Raw genomic sequence first — 19941 nt, 5'->3', positions numbered from 1 at the left:
CAGTTTGTTCAGATTATTTGCATATTTTTTCAGCTTTTGTACAGAATGAGGCTTCCATATATTTTGCCTATTTGAGTTCAAAAGCATTTATTATCTTTGGAAAATTACAAACAATATGCTATGATAGAGGTCAGTTAGGTTGCATTAGTGTGAAAGTTCTATTAGAGCGGTCGACTATCTCTTCGCATCATAAAACTAAAATATATTCAGGATTTTGACTAAGGGAGGCAAAAAAAATTATAATAAAATAAAATACAAAAACTAAAATATAAATGAAAGAAATATAAATAATAAAAATAATAAAAATTTTCAAAACTTTAGGAGGGACTGGAGTTTTGAGGCAACATAATCTTTGCACGTATGTAAAAGAACAAAAAATCATTCTCAAATGGTCCATGTTAACCTTGTACGTGTTATCCCGATTCCAAATTCCAATGTGAAAAAACCAAACATTCATTCCCAAATGGTTCACGCTAAGCTTACCCATTTTGGGGAAGATGTTGGCAATATTTCTAAGATTGGTTGGTTAAGTGAATGGTTTTTTGAAAAGAAAAAAACAACCCAACAGTCTGAATTGAATGAGATTTTTTTGTGTGGCAATTTCAAAGAGTTTTTTATTTGGCATGTTTTATATATATATATATATATATATATATATATATATATATATATATATATATATATATATATATATATATATATATATATATATATACACACACAAGAAATCAGACCTTTAGCGGTGCTAAAATAAAGTTAGTAAAAGCTAGCATAGCGTTCGTAGTTTTGACCGTAATATATTTACTGGTGCTAATGCATAGTGTCAGTAAATGATTTTTTTATTGGCGCTAAATTAGCATCAGTGAAAATGTTATTTACTGGGAAAATGTGTGTGACGGTTAACATTTTTTGTGCTAATGTAGTGCCAACAAAATATTTTTTCTGGCATTAAATTAGTGTCAGAAACAATACATTTTTACATTCATTCTAAAATTAAGATGCTTATACATACATAATTTATTCATTAATTCATTTGAAACTGAATCAGTCCATACATTCATTCGAAGCTCATTCATTTCACTCATTCTAAAATGAACATACTCATATATATATATTCATTTTTTGCATTCAATATGTGTAACGCTCCAAAATTATATTGAAACTTTTAAGAATTTTTTTTAAAAACTAATAACACAACAGAATAAAATCTTTTGAATTCGATGCAACTTTAGGTGAGTTACAATAACTCAACTCCACATATACTAAAACTAAACATTAACTCTAAAATTTAATATCATAGCATGCTTAAATAATTTAGAGTTTACATTTCAATAAACAAAAGACAAAGCAATCCAAAATTTATGCTGGATTTTGCTGAAAAAGAAAAACATGATCATCCACATAACATTGCCGATCAATCCTTCATCACTGCAGCCTAAGCGACACTTGTAAAATGTTAAAGTATCTCTCAAAGTAAGAAATAAATTATAAAAATCAATTAAAGCATGCAACATAGTATATCAAAACATGCATAAATACATTATCACAATCAATTATGCTTATAGTTAATTTCAAAATGATTATGCTACAATGCACAAATCCAAAGTAAACCAATAAATTCAAGTACAAACTGTCTCAACACTAGTGATTCTATACATAATGATTTGTTTCTCTTTTCTAGCCTTGAAGGTGCATTATCAGGTTTCTAACTCCGATTCAACCAATCCAATGAGGTGTCTATTATATCATGTAGTTTATTAGCTTCATCAATTGGAAGAATCTGCGAACTCCCTCTGGAGTTTTCACTTGAGTGGTCTGTGACTGAGAGAATCTCTCAGAGATCCATACAGAATCGATTCTTACTCTATAGAGATTTGGGATATACCACGTAGGCCACACGGTAGTCTGATCCCCTACGACCAAAGACTGGGGACCAACAGAGACACCTAGCTCTCCAAAGCGATATTGATCGTGTGTACTACCTCTCTCTCTAAAGTGGCCTCAGGTTTGAATGGTTTATAGATGCTATTTACTTATTAGGCTCATGGATTAATTTCAAGTACTCTCAGTACATGGGACCGCTAGCTCAAAGTCCACTGGGGAAGAATCTATAACACAGAGTTGTTTTAACCCCATTCAAACACCTCAAAGTTCTAACCCCATCTCTAGGTGACTTTGAGCACGGCATCCTTCAGAAAATTATGTGATTATGTGCATGGTTGTCCAGTTTTTAATGTTCTTGGTGCTTCGTAGGCACCTATGAGTTTCATCAAACTCAGGCTCACTCATGAGCCGTATTCATACTCATACTACATATTTATTATATCAAGTATACATCACATCATATGCTCATATGCCTACACATAGGCTGCATACACTATTTAATCATAAACATGCCCTAATAACCAAACATCATATGCATCAATTTATTTTTCACAGTTCACGCCTTATGATGCATAGTGCTCACTAACATATTTAACATATGCACGGTTATCAATCATGATTGAACATAAAAGTCATTCAATTAACATGCTTATCAGCCCATAATTAAGTTTAAGCATTCATGATCATGCTGAAATAATATAGAAAACAAATAGACATTAACATAGAATAATTAGGTAATTCAGGTCATTGTTAACCTGATTTTGAAAAAAACACCGAGACTCATAGGGATCAAATTCAATTCTCAAACTTTAACTAGGGTTGCCCCAACATGTCAAGGAGACAAACCAAGAAACAAAACATCAAAACCAGTTTTAATAAAATCAAAAAAATTCTGAGACTGAACCCTATTCAGAATATTTTATAAACCAATTTTTGTATTCTGAAGAAAATTCACCAAATTTGAGAATTTTCTGGGACCCACTGTTAACTCTTTTTGAAAAACCCTTTATACCGAGTCTCACTCTGTATGTGGATGTTCATTCAGGTTTTTTACAAAATTAAATAAGTAGTTTTGAATGGTTTTTCTTGAGTATTAAAATAATTGGTCAGAATAGCCCTATAACCAGAGCCAGAAAATATTGCTCTATTACAGAGGGCATAACTCCCTTAAAACAGGATCAATTAAGAGGCTAAAGTCAATCCTCGAATATGTAGAACATTCTAATATTTTTATTTTCTTTTTCTGATTCGTATTCTAGGAGATATGAATTTTGTTCTAAAACTTGTTAGGTTAAAAATGGAAAGTTTCATAGTCAGTTCTGCTATCAGGGCAGAAAAATTATGTCATGTTAAAGAGGTCATTTTGACATCAAAACTTACTCAAATAAAATAAATAAGGGCTCTAAAATTAAGTCCTGAATGTGTAGAATGAGCTAGTATCATTATTTGTATTTATTGAAATCGTATTCATCGAGTTATCACTTTTTTCCAAAATATGTCAGATCCAAAACGTGAACAGCATAACAAAAATTTAAATACATAAATTCTTCAATAATCAATGTTAAGTATAGCAAAAAAAATTAATCTAACATCCTTGTTAATTAAACTAACATGATCACACTACAATATAACCGTTAATCATAAATTTTCTATACTAAACTACATGAATCATAATTTTTTACCAAAACTCTAATCAAACAAATCATGCAATCAAACAACCACCATACACGTACTGACATGGTTTGAAATCATGAATTTCACAGATCTAAACAACCTATATGTGCTTATTTTTCATAGATCAAAACTACATATTCAACCATACCAACTGATTTCACTAAAATCCCTTTTCAAAAAACTGATTTTGAACAAAATATATTTTAGTGATGTATTTTCACCAAAAATATTTTCTAAAACTTTCATAAAACCAAATTTTTAATCACTCTAAGGTTTGATCCACCTTGGATCAGATCTGAAAATTGGTCCTATGCATATTCCATGTGTTGGGATCAATTTACGCCTATGCGATAGATGAACCTACCTCTTTTGGTGTTTCAAATCAATAAAGCCTTCATCTATTGTCTTGGATTCACCAACAAAGGTCATCAAGCTTGGCTGCAACCTCAATGGCGGTTGAATACCTCCACCAAAAAGAAGAAGAAAGATAAGAGGAGAGGGGCTAGATGGCTCCTTGGTTCTCTCTCTCTTTCTCTTAAAAATCTTTTTTTTTTCAAAATCTCTCTCTCACAAAGTCTTTTCTTCTCCCAATCTCTTTTTCTCTCACAATGGCTGATTAAGGATTTCTAAAACCCTTGTTTAGGTTTGGAAAATAAGGAGGAAAGAGGGTGGGTCATGACCCCCTCTTCTTTCCTTACTTTCCAAAAGTCAAGGCAAGAAAACTTGCCTATTTGCTTGCTTTTTTTTTCTTGCTTTCATTTATTTCTTTCCTTTCTATTTTTCTTTCTAGCTTAGGCCAAGAGTAGAGATGCCTCATCTGGTCCCTTCCTAGAGCTGGCTTGGCTGGATAGGGTCCCTTGACTCTTAGCTAAAGCCAATTCAAGGCTTACCATGTGTTTTGGTAAGTTTTGACTTAGCCATTTTTTTAAAAAAAATTCTTTTAGAATTTTTTTCTTTTCCTATTTTGACTTGGACTTGCTTTATGGAAAGCATGCCCAACAAGGGTGTGGCCCACCTAGGGGATGTCCCACCCTTACTTCCTAATGAATTAATTATAAGTTAATTTCAAAAATACCTAAATCATCCCTATGGGGTTTTAAAATTTCAAATTAAGCCTAAATGCAAATCAAAGCCAAATTTAAAATTCAAATCCACATCAAATTCACCTATATTTCTTTCAAATTCCATTCAAGTCTTAATTGACGTGAAATTAACCCTAAATAAAATTCAAATTTTCATTTTAACATTCAATAAAATTTTAATTTAGCTAGAATTTTATTTTGAATCAATGTACCACATAATTATAATTTTCAAGCATATTTAAATAAATAAAGACCATATTTAAGATAATAAATCATCTTTATTTATTTGAGTAATTGTCAAAATTTTGTGGTTATTACATCCTACCCCCTTAAAGAAATTTTGTCTACGAAATTTGATATAACTACTATTCAAACAAATGGGGGTACTTCTCCCGCATCACATCTTTTGGTTTTCAAGTACATTCCTCTATGTCATCATGTTGCCAACATACTTTCATTAGATGAATAATCTTCGCCCTCAATACCTTTTCCTTATGATTCATAATCTCGACTGGGTTCTTTTTTGTGGTCAAATCCTCTTGTACCTTGATATCCTCATACGGGAACACATGTGATGGATCAGGTGCATACTTTCTCAACATTGACACATGAAACACGCCATGGATCTTCGCATACTGAGGTAATAAATCTACTCGATAAGTTTATATGCCAATCTTCAATAGAACTTTGAAAGGTCCAACATATCGAAGACTGAGTTTCTTTTTCTTGCCAAACCTAAATACGCTCATAGTAGGAAAAACTCGCACAAAAACAAAATTATTGACCTCAAATATAAGCTCTCGCCTTTGTTGGTTTGCATAACTCTTTTGTCTACTCTGAGTCGTCAGTAATCTGTCATAAATCTTAAGCACCTGCTCAGTGTAGTGCTTTAACACAATTGACGTGTCTAGACTTCACTCACCAACCTCAACCTAATAGACCGGTGATCTGCATGGTCATCCATATAGGGCTTCGTAGGGTGCCATACAAATACTTGCATGGTAATTATTGTTGTAGGCGAACTCTAACACAACATGCTTATCCCACTCATCCTTTCAGTCTAGGATACATGCTCTAAGTATATCCTCTAAGGTCTAAATCATTCTTTCAAACTGACCATTTGTCTGAGGATGAAAGGCCATACTAAACTTCATCTAAGTCCCCAAAGCTTTCTGCAATTTTCCCCAGAACTTTGATATAAACCATGGATCTCGATCATAGATGATCGATAGAGGTACTCTATGTAGTCGCATGATCTCCTTGATACACAAATCCACTAGACTCTTTAACGATTGACTAAATATGATCGACAAAAAGTGTGTCGACTTGGTAAGTCTATCCATAATCACCCATATCGTGTCATTACCTCTACGAGTCCTGGGTAAGCCGACTACATAATTCATAGTGATTCATTTTTATTTCTACTTCAGAATCTCAATCTACTTTAGTAATCTGCCTCTGATGTTATATATTTACTTATTAGCAAGTTAAGCATTTCAAAACATACTCTCCTATGTCTCGCTTCATTTCGTTGCACCAGTAGCTCATTTGCAAGTCTTTAAACATCTTTGTATTATCAGGGTATATAGTAAACTGGGTTTTATGTACTTTACTAAGCACTTCTTCCCTTATATGTGGGTCACTAGGTACCCATAATCTTTGTCCATACAAGATACTCCCATTTTCTAAGAGATATAAGGCTGACTCATCGTCCTAGCAAACAACTACCATCTGAGCGAACTTTGAGTCATCCTTCTACTTTTCTATGATCCGTTCTATGATCTCCGTCATTACAGCCACACTGGCGATTCTGATCTTACCATCATTAGATCCAAAAGGTCTCCACTCAATGAGATCTTGCGTCAAACTCCACAGACCTACTAAAACTCTTCCTACCTTGCGGCTAAGAGCGTCTGCAATGACATTCACCTTCCCTGGGTGGTAAACGATCGTGAACTCATAATCTTTTATGAATTCGAGATACCTCCTCTACCTCATGTTCAATTTTTTTTGCATAAAAAGATACTTGAGGCTCTTATTTTGCTCCACCAGTAACTCCTTTACAAGTCTTTAAACATCTTCGTACTGCCTAGGTGTATGGTAAACTTGCTTTTATGTACTTCACTAAAAACTTCTTTCCTGATATGAGGGTCACTAGGTACACACAATCTCTATCCATACCAAATACTCTCATTTTTTTGGAGATGTAAGGTTGACTCGTCTTCCTAGCAAACAACTACCATCTGAGCAAACTTTGGGTCATCCTTCTCTTTTCTATAATCTACTCTATGATCTCCGTCATCATAGTCATACTAGTGATTTTGATCTTACCATCATCAGATCCAAAAGGTCTCCACTCGATGAGATCTTGCATGAAATTCCACAGACCTGCTAAAACTCCTTCCTTGCGGCTATGGGTGTCTACAACGACATTCACCTTCCCTCGGTGGTAAGTGATCATGAACTTATAATCTTTTATGAATTTGAGCTACCTTCTCTGACTCATGTTCAATTCTTTTTGCACAAAAAGATACTTGAGGCTCTTATGATATGTATAAATCTCAAATTGCTCACTGTACAGATAATGTCTCCAAATCTTAAAGGCAAAGACCACTACTACTAATTTCAAGTCATGAGTGGGGCAATTTCTCTCATAAACCTTCAACTGACGAGACACATAGGCAATGACTTTATCGTATTGCATTAAAACACACCCCAGGCCAATACCCAAGGCATCTGTGTACACAATAAAGCCACCTTGCTTTGACAGTAAAGTCAACAATGGAGCTGTTATAAGCTTTTCTTTCAAAGTCTGAAAGCTCTCCTCATACTTGGTGTCTCATGCGAACTTCACTCCCTTACAAAGAAGCTTCGTCATTGACAAAGTGATCCGAGAAAAATCCTATATGAAGTGTCTATAGTACCTTGCTTATCCGAGGAAGCTCCTAATAACGCTGATATTTTTGGGTTGCTCCCACTTCAAGGTATAAGTTTAGAAATCAAATCAGGATTTACCTTATCCTTTTGAAGTTGATCAAATAAGTCTTTGATCCATGGCAATGGCTATTTATTCTTGATCGTGGCTTGGTTCAACATCTTGTAGTCAATGTATAACCATATTGAATTGTCCTTCTTGATAAATAACACTGATGCTCCTCATAAAAATACGCTTGATCGAATGAAGCCTTTGTCTGTCAATTCTTACAACTACTTTTTGAGCTCCTCGAGCTCAGCTGGCGCCATCCTATATGGTACTTTTGAGATTGGGGTTATGCCAGGCACCAACTCTATCGCAAAGTTCACTTCTCGTCTAAGGGATAATCTGGGTAGATCCTCCAAAAATACATCCGCAAACTCTTTCATGACCTCCAGCTCCTATAATGAGGTCGATTTGGGCTCGATCACAAATATGATAGCAAGAAAGGCCTCACAACTACACCCAACTAGGCATTGGGCCTTTATTGCTGAGAGCAACTTTGCCTTCTCTATCGGTTTACCTGCTTTGTATTCGAGAGGCTGATCAGAGCAAGCGAAGCGTATCCGCCTCCCTCGACAATCCAAGCAAGAACTAAAGTAAAACTCTTATTCAAATTATTTAAGTTATCCCTAGCATATTTCTAGGTTCTCAATTACACAGTGTTTTACAATCAATTCAGAAATTTAAAGTTTTAAAGTTTTAAAGCTGAAACATACTTACAGTGATGTCAGAATGCTACACGTGTTAGGTATCATCAGGCTCTGATACCAAAGTTGTAACACCCCAAAATTATATCAGATTTTTTTAGATTTTTTTTAAATACCAATAACACAGCGGAATAAATTTTTTTGAATTTGATGCAACTTTGGGCGGGTTACAATAACTCAACTCTACATACACAAAAAGTAAGCATTAACTTTAAAATTTAATATCATTTCGTGCTTAAATAATTCAGAGTTTATATTTCAATAAACAAAAGACAAAGCAATCCAAAATTTATGCTGGATTCCCCAAGAAAGAAGAATATGATCATTTGACTGACACCACCGAGCAATCCTCCATCACTCCAGCCTAAGTGCTACTTGAAAAATGTTAGAGGCATTAAACCACAGTCCCAATAGGTTGCACCAACCACATAAACACAAACATCTTTCAAAGTAAGAAATAAGCATTGACATAATTATAAAAATCAATTAAATCTTGCAACATAGTATATCAAGACATGCATAAATACATCATCACAATCAATTATGCTACAATGCACAAATCCAAAGTAAACCAATAAATTCATGCACAAACTATCTCAACATGAGTAATTTTATACTTAATGATTTGTTTCTCAGCACTAAAGGTACACTCTCAAGTGTCTGTTAAGGCATGTTTTTTATTAGCCTCATCGATTAGAAGAATCTGTGAACTCCCTTTGGAGTTTTCACTAGAGCGGTTTGTGACCAAGAGAATCTCTTAGTAGCCCATACAGAATTGATTCCTACTATATAGAGATTCAGGACATACCGCCTACACCACATGATAGTCTGCCCCCTATGATCGAAGACTGGGATTCAACGGAGACACCTAGCTCTTCAAAGCGATAACGGTCAATCGGTCGTGTGTACTATCACTCTCTCTAAAGTAGTCTCAGGATTGAATGGTTTATGGATGTTATTTACTTATTAGGCTCATGCATTAATTTCAAGTACTCTCAGTACATGGGCTCGCTAGCCTAATGTCCACTGGGGAGAATTTATAACACAGAGTTGTTTTAAGCCCATTTAAACACCTCAAAGTTCAAACCCCATCTCTGGGTGACTTTGAGCATGGCCTCCTTTAGGCAATTATGTGATTATGTGCATGGTTGTCCAATCTTTAATGTCCTTGGTGCTTTGTAGGCAGCCATGAGTTTCATCAAACCTAGGCTCACTCATGAGCCATGTTCATGCTCATACCACACATTTCTTTTATCAAGTATACATCACATTATATACTCATATGCCTACACATAGGCTACATACAATATTCAATCATGAACATGCCCTAATAACCAAACATCATATGCATCAATTTATTTTTCACAGTTTACGCCTTATGATGCATAGTGCTCACTAACGTAATTAACATATGCACAGTTATCAATCATGATTGAACATGAAAGTCATTCAATTAATATGCTTATCAGCCCATAATCAAGTTTAAGCATTCATGATCATGTTGCAATAAAATAGAAAATGAGTAGGCATTAACATAGAATAATTAGGTAATTCAAGACATTGTTAACCTGATTTTGAAAAGTCCACCGAGACTCATAGGGATCGAATTAAACTCTCAAACTTTAACTGGGGTTGCCCCACCATGTCAAGGAGACAAACCAAGAAACAAAACATCAAAATCAGTTTTAATAAAATAAAAAAAATTCTGATATTGAACCCTATTCAGAATATTTTATAAACCAATTTTTTGTATTTTGAAGAAAATCCACCAATTTTGGGACTTTTTTGGGACCTACTATTAACTCTTTTTGCAAAACCTTTTATACCAAGTCTTCCTTTAAATGTGAATGTTCATCCGAATTTTTACATAATTAAATAAGTAGTTTTGAATGGTTTTTCTTGACTAGTAAAATAATTGGTCAGAATAGCCCTCTAACCAGAGCAAAAAAATATTGCTCTATTACAGAGGGCATAACTCCCTCAAAACAGACTCAATTAGGATCAATTAAGAGGCTAAGTCAATCCTTGAATGTGTAGCACATTCTAATATTTTTATTTTCTTTTTCAGATTCGTGTTCTAGGAGCTATGATTTTTGTTCTAAAACTTGTCAGGTTAAAAATGGAAAAGTTTCGCAGTAAATTCTGCTATCAAGGCAGAAAACTTATGGCTTGTTGAAGAGGTCATTTTAACATCAAAACTTACTCAAATAAAATAAATAAAGGCTCTAAAATAAAGCTTTAGATGTGTAGAATACGATAGTATCCTTATTTGTATTCATTGAAATTGTATTCACCAAGTTATCAATTTTTTCTCAAAACATGTCAGATCCTGAACGTGAACATCATAACCGAAATTTAAATATACAAATCCTTCAATAATCAATGTTAAGCATAGCACAAAAAATTAATCTAACATGCTTGTTAATTAAACTAACATGATCACAGTACAATACAACCATTAATCATAATTTTTTTATACTAAACTACATGAATTTGAACACTACTCATTCACGATTCATGAAAATACCACAAAAAATTGATTTAGACATGCTTTCTTTACCAAAACTCTAATCAAACAAATCATGCAATCAAAAAACCACTATACACATACTAACATGGTTTGAAATCATCTTTATTTATTTAAGTAATTGTCAAAATTTTATGGTTATTATAATATGAACCAGCTCTTACAATAATTAATTTATCAGCAAATGAACATTCTTATATAACATTCATTCAATAATGAGCCTTATCATATATATATATATACATCCATTTATTAAAAAATAAATCTGCTGATACATATATTCATCCATTTATTTAAAAAATGAATATGTTCATACATTTATTCATTCATTTAAAAATGAACCTATTCATACATTCATTTATTTCATTCATTCGAAATGCACCCGCTCATTTATTTCATTCATTCTAAAATGAACTTACTCACACAGTCATTTTTTACTCACTCTTAAAATCATTCATTCATTCATCACAAACGAACCTATTTATGCATACATTTATTCAATAATAAACCTACTTATACATGCATTCATTCAAAAATGATAATGCCCATGCATATATTTATTCATTCATTTAACTTGAAGTTCATATATTCAATCATTTAACTTGAATTTCATATATTCAATCATTCATTTAACTTGAAGTTCATATATTCATTTATTTTAAATCATACTTCTCATTCATTTCATTCATTAAATAATGAACTTTCACAACTCAAACATTCACATTTGAAGTCCTGCAAAAAACATAACATTTAAATTATATATACATGATTGGTCTGGTGGCCTTGGAGGATGACTCAAATGTGTGTGTTTGATCTCACTCCACTTCATGACAGTTTTCAGTTGCCGCTTTTTGTCTAGCATTTGGTGATGTGGGTTTCGATCCCTTCCCAAAACATTTGATTTGGGCATGTAGGCCTTCACCATGATCATGCATGTTCGGATGGTTAGTAACAATGGACGGAGTCCAAACACATGAAAATTTAACAAGGAGAAGCTACTGTATGATTAGCGTATGTAGCCTGTGTGGTTCACAGAGTGATTCTTCTCTACATCTTCTATGGTTTTGTTCTTATTTTCAATCAATTTTTTCTACCTCACGGCAGAATATACATCTTCTAGTTCAGAAGGAATCATTCGCACCAGACCTACTATAATAGGGTTCGGGGTTGTCGAATAGAAACTGCAAATGGTACTTTGTCTAGCGATGTTGGCTATTCACAACTTGGTGGGCAGTCTGGAAGGAGCACAATTGCAAGATATTTGAAGGGTGGACCAAGCCTTCAAGGGTGGTAACTATACATATCCTATCTGATGTATTCCTAATGCTCAAACTAAAATGGCTAGGGATGGACATCTCTTGGACTCATCCAATTTTTTGTAATTGTTCTTTTGTTCTAGCAAGACTGGGAGTCAATCTCTCATCGTCCTAAGCTTTGAGCCTTATTCATAAATAAAATTTATTTTACTTTTTTTCAAAAAAAAAAATATACATACACACACAACTATATATATATATATATATATATATATATATATATATATATATATATATATATATATATATATATTCAACCCTCCATAACTCCAACATTAACATTTTAACATAAAAACCTAGAATATTAAAGAAAATTCATGAATTAACATGTTAGATAACGTCAACTAACAAAAAAAAAAGTTTTGTTTCAAATATATACAAATAGTTTTATAGTTCATGAAATAAGAAAATGATGACATCTCATAATCTAAAGTTTTATAGTTCAAAATAATGCATCAGGTTTTCCCACTAATGAGAATGAAAGTAAAGTGGACATGTGTTGTTAGATGCTTATCAAGAGTATTGTGTTGTTTGAAGATCATCCTAAGCTTGCACCTAAAGTTTATTTAGGCTTTTACATATTCCTTCATCACATATTTTAAATTAGCAATTAAAATACAAAACACATAAAATCTAAATCATACTAGAAAAAAATCAAATTTAGCATGCATTTGTTAAATAAATTATAAAATTACTAATTAAAATGAAAAACTCCTAAAATCTAAACCATACTTAAAAAAAATAGATTTAACATGTATTCAGTAAATAAATTATAAAATTAGTGATTAAAATACAAAACCTCTAATATCTGAATTAAACTTTAAAAAAATAGATTTAATAAGCATTCACTAAATAAATTATAAAATTATCAATTAAAATACAAAATTTTTAAAATCTAAATCATACATGAGAAAAAATTTGATTTTGGATGTATCTACTAAATAAAGTATAAAATTATTAATTCAAAAATAAAACCCCTAAAATCTAAATCATACTTGAAAAAAAATCAGATTTAGCATGCATTCACTAAATAAAATATAAAATTAACAATTAAAATGTCAAACCTTTAAAATCTAAATCATGCTAAGAAAAAAAATCGATTAAGCATACATTCACTAAATAAATTATAAAATTAGCAATTAAAACAAAAAACCCTTAAATCTAAATCATACTTGAAAAAAATAAATTTTGACATGCATCACTAAATAAATTATAAAATTAGTAATTAAAATACAAGAACCCTAAAATCTAAATCATATTTGAAAAAAAAATAGATTGACATTGCATTCACTAAATATATTACAAAATTAACAATTAAAATACAAAACCCTAACATCTAAATAATACTTGAAAAAATCAGATTTAGCATCCATTTACTAAATAAATTATAAAATTAGCTATTAAAATGCAAAACTCCTAAAATCAAAATCATACATGAAAAAAAAATTGATTTAGGATGCATCTATTAAATAAAGTACAAAATTATCAATTCAAATACAAAACCCTTAAAATAAAAATCATACTTGAAAATGAATCAGATTTAGCATGCATTCACTAATTAAATTATAAAATTAGCAATTAAAATGCAAAACCCTTAAAATCTAAATCATGCTAAGCAAAAACAAAAAATAGTTTAAGCATGCATTCACGAAATAAATTATAAAATTAACAATTAAAATATAAAACCTCTAAAATCTAAATTATACTTGAAAAGAAATCAGATTAAGCATGCATTCACTAAATAAATTTGTAAATAAGAAATTAAAATATAAAATATCTAAAATCTAAATCATACATGAAAAAAAATTAGATTAAGCATGCATTCACTAAATAAATTTATAAATTAGAAATTAAAATAAAAAACCCTTAAAATCTAAATCATACTTAAAAAAATCAGATTTAGCATGCATTCACAAAATAAATTATAAAATTAGTAGTTAAAAAAGACCCTAAAATTTAAATCATACTTGAAAAAAAGTTGAGATTAAACATGCATTCCCTAAATAAATTTCGAAATTAGTAATTAAAATACAAAACCCCTAAAATTAAAAAATACAAAAAAAAAGAAAAACATACCTGGCACGATGATGACATATGGAAGGGCACTGTGCCGATAAAGGCAGGCAGTAGGGTAGAGAGAGCATAGAGATGCACAGTGAGAGAAAGAGAGAGAGAGAGAGAGCACCAATCACTGAACACATAGAGAGAGAGAGAGTGGGAGTGTCTGATGGTCATCATGCTAGCAGAGGTGGCTGATGGTCGTCGCTCCTATGGTGGTTGTCGATTTTCATATATATATATATATATATATATATATATATATAAAGAGATAGAGAGATGCTCATGCAAAGTTTTTGGATCTAATATATTTTTTTTAAAACCATGTGTTTTTCTTGGCACACTTTTTTTGTGCACAAGAAAAAACTAGTCTTTATTGGCACAAATATTCTTTGTGTTAGAAATTTTTTTTATGCACTATTTTTGTGCACCAAAAAAAAAGATTATATTGAACTATTTTACTAGCACTAAGCAAAATAGCACCACTGAAAATCGGTAGACTTTTGGAAATGTCAATCGAAGCCAATTTTGTTTTTGTTAGTTAAGTTGTAGAAACAACACCCACAAACGAAAGAAAGCAAACCAGCTGAAAAAGTTTCATAAAAATCTATTCCTTAGACTTGTGTAAATTTGCAAGCAAGAAGACGGCTGTCTTTCTAGACTACCTTTCAATTTTAGTTTCACTTTGAAAATCCACTTTGTCCCGACAACATTCCTATGCTTATTTCTTTGGTACAAGATCCCAAGTCTCATTTATTTTTAAAGCGTCAATTTCTTCATCTGGTGGTCGCGATCGCCGCTAAATGATTATTTTTGTGCACAAAAAAGCGCCCGCCCTACTCTATTTTATATTCCCTTGGTTCTGCCCCTGGGCTCATTTACAACAAATATATCTTTTTCGAAGCCTAAAGTAATAGGAATTGAACACTGGACCTATTGAATCAAGTTCATGCTGACTCATGTACAAAAAAACATACATATTGGTGCAAACCTAGATGCAATTGGATTTGAATTGTAAACCTTCGCAAGCCAAACACTTCATGTATTTATTGTACACTTATAAAATATATCTAAAAATATATTTATTATTATCTAATCTGTCTCTACCAGCCAAGCGGAACCAAACACCATGTTCAGAATTCAAACAAAATCTTTATGAGCTGAGCATGACCTGAACCACCAGCCGCTCATCTCATTTCCCAGCCTTAGTTGTGTTGGTGAATCTAAACGCACCTTGTTGTGTTGGACAGCATTTATCTGGGCTAGTTACATCTAGGAGTGTCAATAGGTTGGATCTGGTTTGGACTCAGGTGAGTTCAAACCCAGATCCATCTTTGAGGTGCTAGAACTGGACTAGGCTCGGGGTCTGCTATAAGAAAAATCATATTCGGGTTCTATAAAGATTACATAAACCAGACCTGATCCATGCTCAGTAAAATAATATCTTTTATCTATTTTATATTGAAAATCATTGATCTGAATCGGGACTTGGGTCGGCTTTGGGTTTGGTATGAAATTTCACAAACCATACCCAGTTTCATATACTAATCGGATCCTTTGGGTCTGACACAGTTTCTAATCTGACCTTTTTTTATTACAAAACCTTAACCCTATAGGATTTGGTACAGCCCTGGTCCGGGTCAAACTGGACCAGTTGACACCCTTATTTTACATCTAGGGATGTCAGTGAATTGGATTTTATCCAATATCCAACCGAATTGGATTCCGTTTAGTTGCATTTGGTAAGCCAAAGCCATTTTTACATCTCTTTTAAGTGTTGAATTTCCAAGGAGTGACAAATCTGTAGGGACACCCGATCGCATCCCACTATCAAGGGTCAACCCTAAGCTGTTCATCTGTAAGATGGACGGTGCTCAACATGGTTCTATGGCCAATAGTGAAGATTGCTGACACTTGCACCACAACATGAAAGCCATCGCCCGCTTCTGCACCTTCTCTGCTGATCGAGATGTGGCCTTTTGGAACAAGAAGATATCCATTTTCATACGAAAAGGCATGCTTCGCCATGCCCACAAAATGTTCGACGAAATGCCTCAAAGAACCGTCGTTTCGTGGAATGCCATCATAAGTGGCTACGTCCGAAATAGTGATCTAAAGCAAGCTCGCAAACTGTTTGACGAAATGCCTCAAAGGGACGTGGTCTCCTGGAACTTGATGCTATCTGCGTATGTCAGAGTTGGGAGGATAGATGAGGGAAGGCGGTTTTTCGATGGGATTCCAGTGAAGGATGTAGTTTCTTGGAACACCATGATCAGTGGATATGCGAGCAATTTGAGGATGGTTAACGCACATGATCTGTTCTCCGAAATGCCTCTGAGAAATGTAGTGTCGTGGAACGCCATGATCACGGGGTACCTTCATTGTTGTGATTTGCGCTCAGCGAAGGAATTTTTTGGGAGGATGCCGATGCGGGATTCAGCATCGTGGAATGCGATGGTTGTGGGTTTTGTGCAGAACGGGGAGTTGGATGAGGCCGCAAGGTTGCTGGAACAGATGGAGGAAGGGGAGGTTGATGCTTATAACAGTTTGATTGCTGGGTATGGGCAGAGTGGGAGAGTTGAAGATGCTCGCCAACTGTTTGATAAGATTCCTCTTGGAGGCTGCTGTAGGAAAAATGAGCGTGGTGGGGTGGGGAGATTTCAGAGGAATGTGATTTCCTGGAATACCATGATCATGTGCTATGTTAAAGATGGAAACTTGCCTGCCGCGCAGCAACTGTTCGATGAAATGCCTGTACGGGATATTGTTTCATGGAATACTCTAATCAGTGGTTACGTGCAAGCATCAGCGATAGATGTGGCTTTGTTGCTATTCAGTAAAGTTCCTCAACCGGATGTGCAGACATGGAATTCCATGATCTCTGGACTTGCTCAGAACGGGAGATTGGGCGATGCACACCGTTTCTTTGACAATGCACCACAGAAGAGCCTGGTTTCTTGGAACACAATAATATCTGGTTGTGAGCAGAATGGGGACTATGAAGCAGCACTTGATCTCTTCTCCAAAATGCTGGAATGCTGTCTGAAACCAGATAAACACACGCTGTCATGTGTTCTTAGCGCCTGTGCTGGGCTTGTGGCTCTGTACCAGGGAAAACAGATACATCAATTCCTTGTAAAATCATGGGTCCCTGATACACCCATGGAGAATTCTCTTATAACCATGTACTGTAGATGTGGAGACATTGCTGATGCTAGAAGAGTATTTGATGAGATGCAGCGTAGAGACTTAATTTCATGGAATGCAATAATAGGTGGATATGCACACAACGGTTGTGCAGAGGAAGCCCTGCTGATGTTTAGGAAAATGAAAATGTTCAAGGTAGCGCCCAGTTATATAACATTCCTTTCTGTGTTATCAGCTTGTGGCCACGCAGGGTTGGTGGACGAAGGCCAGAGACACTTCAATTCTATGATTGAAGAGTTTGGTATTGTTCCAAGGGTGGAGCACTTTGCCTCAATGGTTGACATTTTGGGTCGCCATGGACTATTGCAGGATGCAGTTGAACTCATCAATACAATGCCAATTGTTCCAGATAGGTCTGTGTGGGGAGCTTTGCTCTCTGCTTCCAAAATTCATGGCAATCTAGAAGTTGCTAGCATTGCAGCTGAGGCTTTGATCAAGCTTGAGCCGGAGAGCTCTCTGCCATATGTTGTGCTATCCAACATGTATGCTGATGCAGGAAAATGGAATGTTGCACTAGAAGTCAGAAAATTGATGGAAGAAAATGGGGTCAGGAAAGAACCTGGCTATAGCCGCATTGAGTTTCTCAATGAGGCCCATGCCTTTGTTTCAGGGGATAGATCACATCCCTTTGCTGGAAAAATATATGAATTAATTGAGTGTTTCAATCTGCATATCAAAGAGTTGGATTTTGGGCATGAAGTTTCAAATTCTTTTATAATTGATAAAGGATGACAAAATTCTGATTATTCTAAGTGAAAAGGAGACATATGGTGTGTTTTAATGAGAAGAGTAAAGGTTTAACAGAATTCAAGCAGAAGAGTATGAGATGGCCTTGACTTGTTACTCGCAACAATGACATTTTTGTTGAGATCTAATCAAAGGTGGTAGACCAAAATGAAGGAAACATGACTGAAATGTAAAGCTACAATGATGACTCCACCTGCATGTTTGGAACTTGTTTGTAATGCAAAACCAGAATTTACCTCAAGTTGTGAAGTACATCAATATTTTAAAATTATATTTAACAAACAAGATTTTCAAAAGGCCAACTCCATTCAGGTGTTTGGCTGATTATTGATGCTTGTCAATGGAAGATCAATGGGCTTCTTCTGGAAGATTATTATGGTTTAAGTTAGATTATCTTCCATTCCCCTGGCTGTTCACTTCACTGAGGAAATTTTCATTAGAAATTGAAACTGTGTGTGGACAAAGGGTTCATTTTAAAGTTTACCTTCAGGAGCTAAACTGGCTGTCGCCTTTGTTTTTGCTGGTCATAGTCACTCGTCTATTCTTCTAGATGTGTGGACAATCTGAAAGAGCTGCTGGCAAGCTCCAGTAGCTACTGGTCAAGGATCTGTAAAATCAGCATAAACTGTCTGCTATGATGCCTCGTGTCAATTCAACATTTCTTGCTGCTTCAAGTGACTGGTATTCCAGCATATGAGATCATCATTTCCAAGGTGGACACACATAATACATCAGAATCTCTTTTTTCTTTGCTAAATGGGTTGAAAGAATAGTTTATTATTCTGGGTCTCGTTCTCTTATCAGCCTGCCTGATTGTTGATACTCTTGGAAAGGAAGATGGTATTCCTGATGGAAAAGCTTAGGAGACTTAAACCCATAAATGAGGCCATTCATGATGTAAGATGCCCTCCTGTTTCAACATATAGTGGCATGCAGAGCACCTTCTTTGCTCCCAAGGCTTTTGTCAGGCAGCATCAAGAAGACTTTATTCATCTGTTGGTGAATTTGAAGATTCAGGCAAACAAGCGATTGCAAGTGACAAGCCACATGAAGTTGATTAGTCTTTTCTCATTCCTGATCTTAAGGTGTTGCACATCTAATGAAGCCAGCATTTTGATTGCAAGATATTAACAACTGGTTAAAGGCCAGCATCAAACGAACAAAGAGAGATGTGCCTAAAGGCAGCGAGCATGCATAGTTGTGCACACTCAGAGAAATGAAGAAATGTTCGCCTTCAGTACCAAAAAGAAACCCACTCCACGGCCATGGGCTTGAGGAAAGTATCTGGAGGTTCATGACTGCTTGGCTCGAACAACTATAGATTAGATGAGTGTGACAAGAAGTTTGAATATCAAAAAGCACCTGAGCATGATCTGGGAAACCTAATGGAATCCATGCCGTCCAAAGAAAGAATTTTCATCAATTCTTTTAACCTGATTCAATAGTTGGATGTTCCATTAGCATCATCATGTTGAATATATAATCCAAACGGTTGTGATGAAATCATGTTCATTATATCCTCCTGTCTAACAAGTTTTGAATTCTTTTTGGATGGCAGGATCCAATTTGCTATATCAGAGATGTTCAGTCGTGGCTATAAATAGAGACTACGGGTGCATGGCACAGCTTATCGCTTCTCATTGGAGAGAGAGTTCCCCCCACTAAGGCTGGTAAATGATCCGAGCCAAACATGAGGTGCTTAAGCTTGGCACATTTTTATGATAAGTGGAGCCGAGATATTTGGCGTGTTTGTTACGCTCCC

General features: G+C 34.4%; 1 protein-coding gene across 1 annotated transcript; it reads left to right on the top strand.

Moving 5' to 3' along the window:
• The first annotated feature begins 16151 nt into the window (after positions 1 to 16151).
• MEF9 (mitochondrial editing factor 9) lies at positions 16152 to 18198 on the top strand. Its single transcript, XM_090002989.1, has one exon. The coding sequence runs from the start codon at positions 16152 to 16154 to the stop codon at positions 18162 to 18164; it is 2013 nt and encodes a 670-aa protein (XP_089859115.1). The 3' UTR covers positions 18165 to 18198.
• Positions 18199 to 19941: the final 1743 nt, after the last annotated feature.

The sequence above is a fragment of the Nuphar pumila genome, chromosome 1, assembly GCF_984573655.1.
Source record: "Nuphar pumila chromosome 1, dmNupPumi1.hap1.1, whole genome shotgun sequence".
Classification (NCBI taxonomy): domain Eukaryota; kingdom Viridiplantae; phylum Streptophyta; class Magnoliopsida; order Nymphaeales; family Nymphaeaceae; genus Nuphar; species Nuphar pumila.
The sequence above is the reverse complement of the archived record's forward strand: the minus strand, read 5'-3'. Positions and strand labels throughout refer to the sequence as shown.

What these genes read in the sequence shown, in the direction of transcription:
- MEF9 (XM_090002989.1), top strand. Translation starts at nt 16,152, where the DNA reads ATGAAAGCCATCGCCCGCTTCTGCACCTTCTCTGCTGATCGAGATGTG.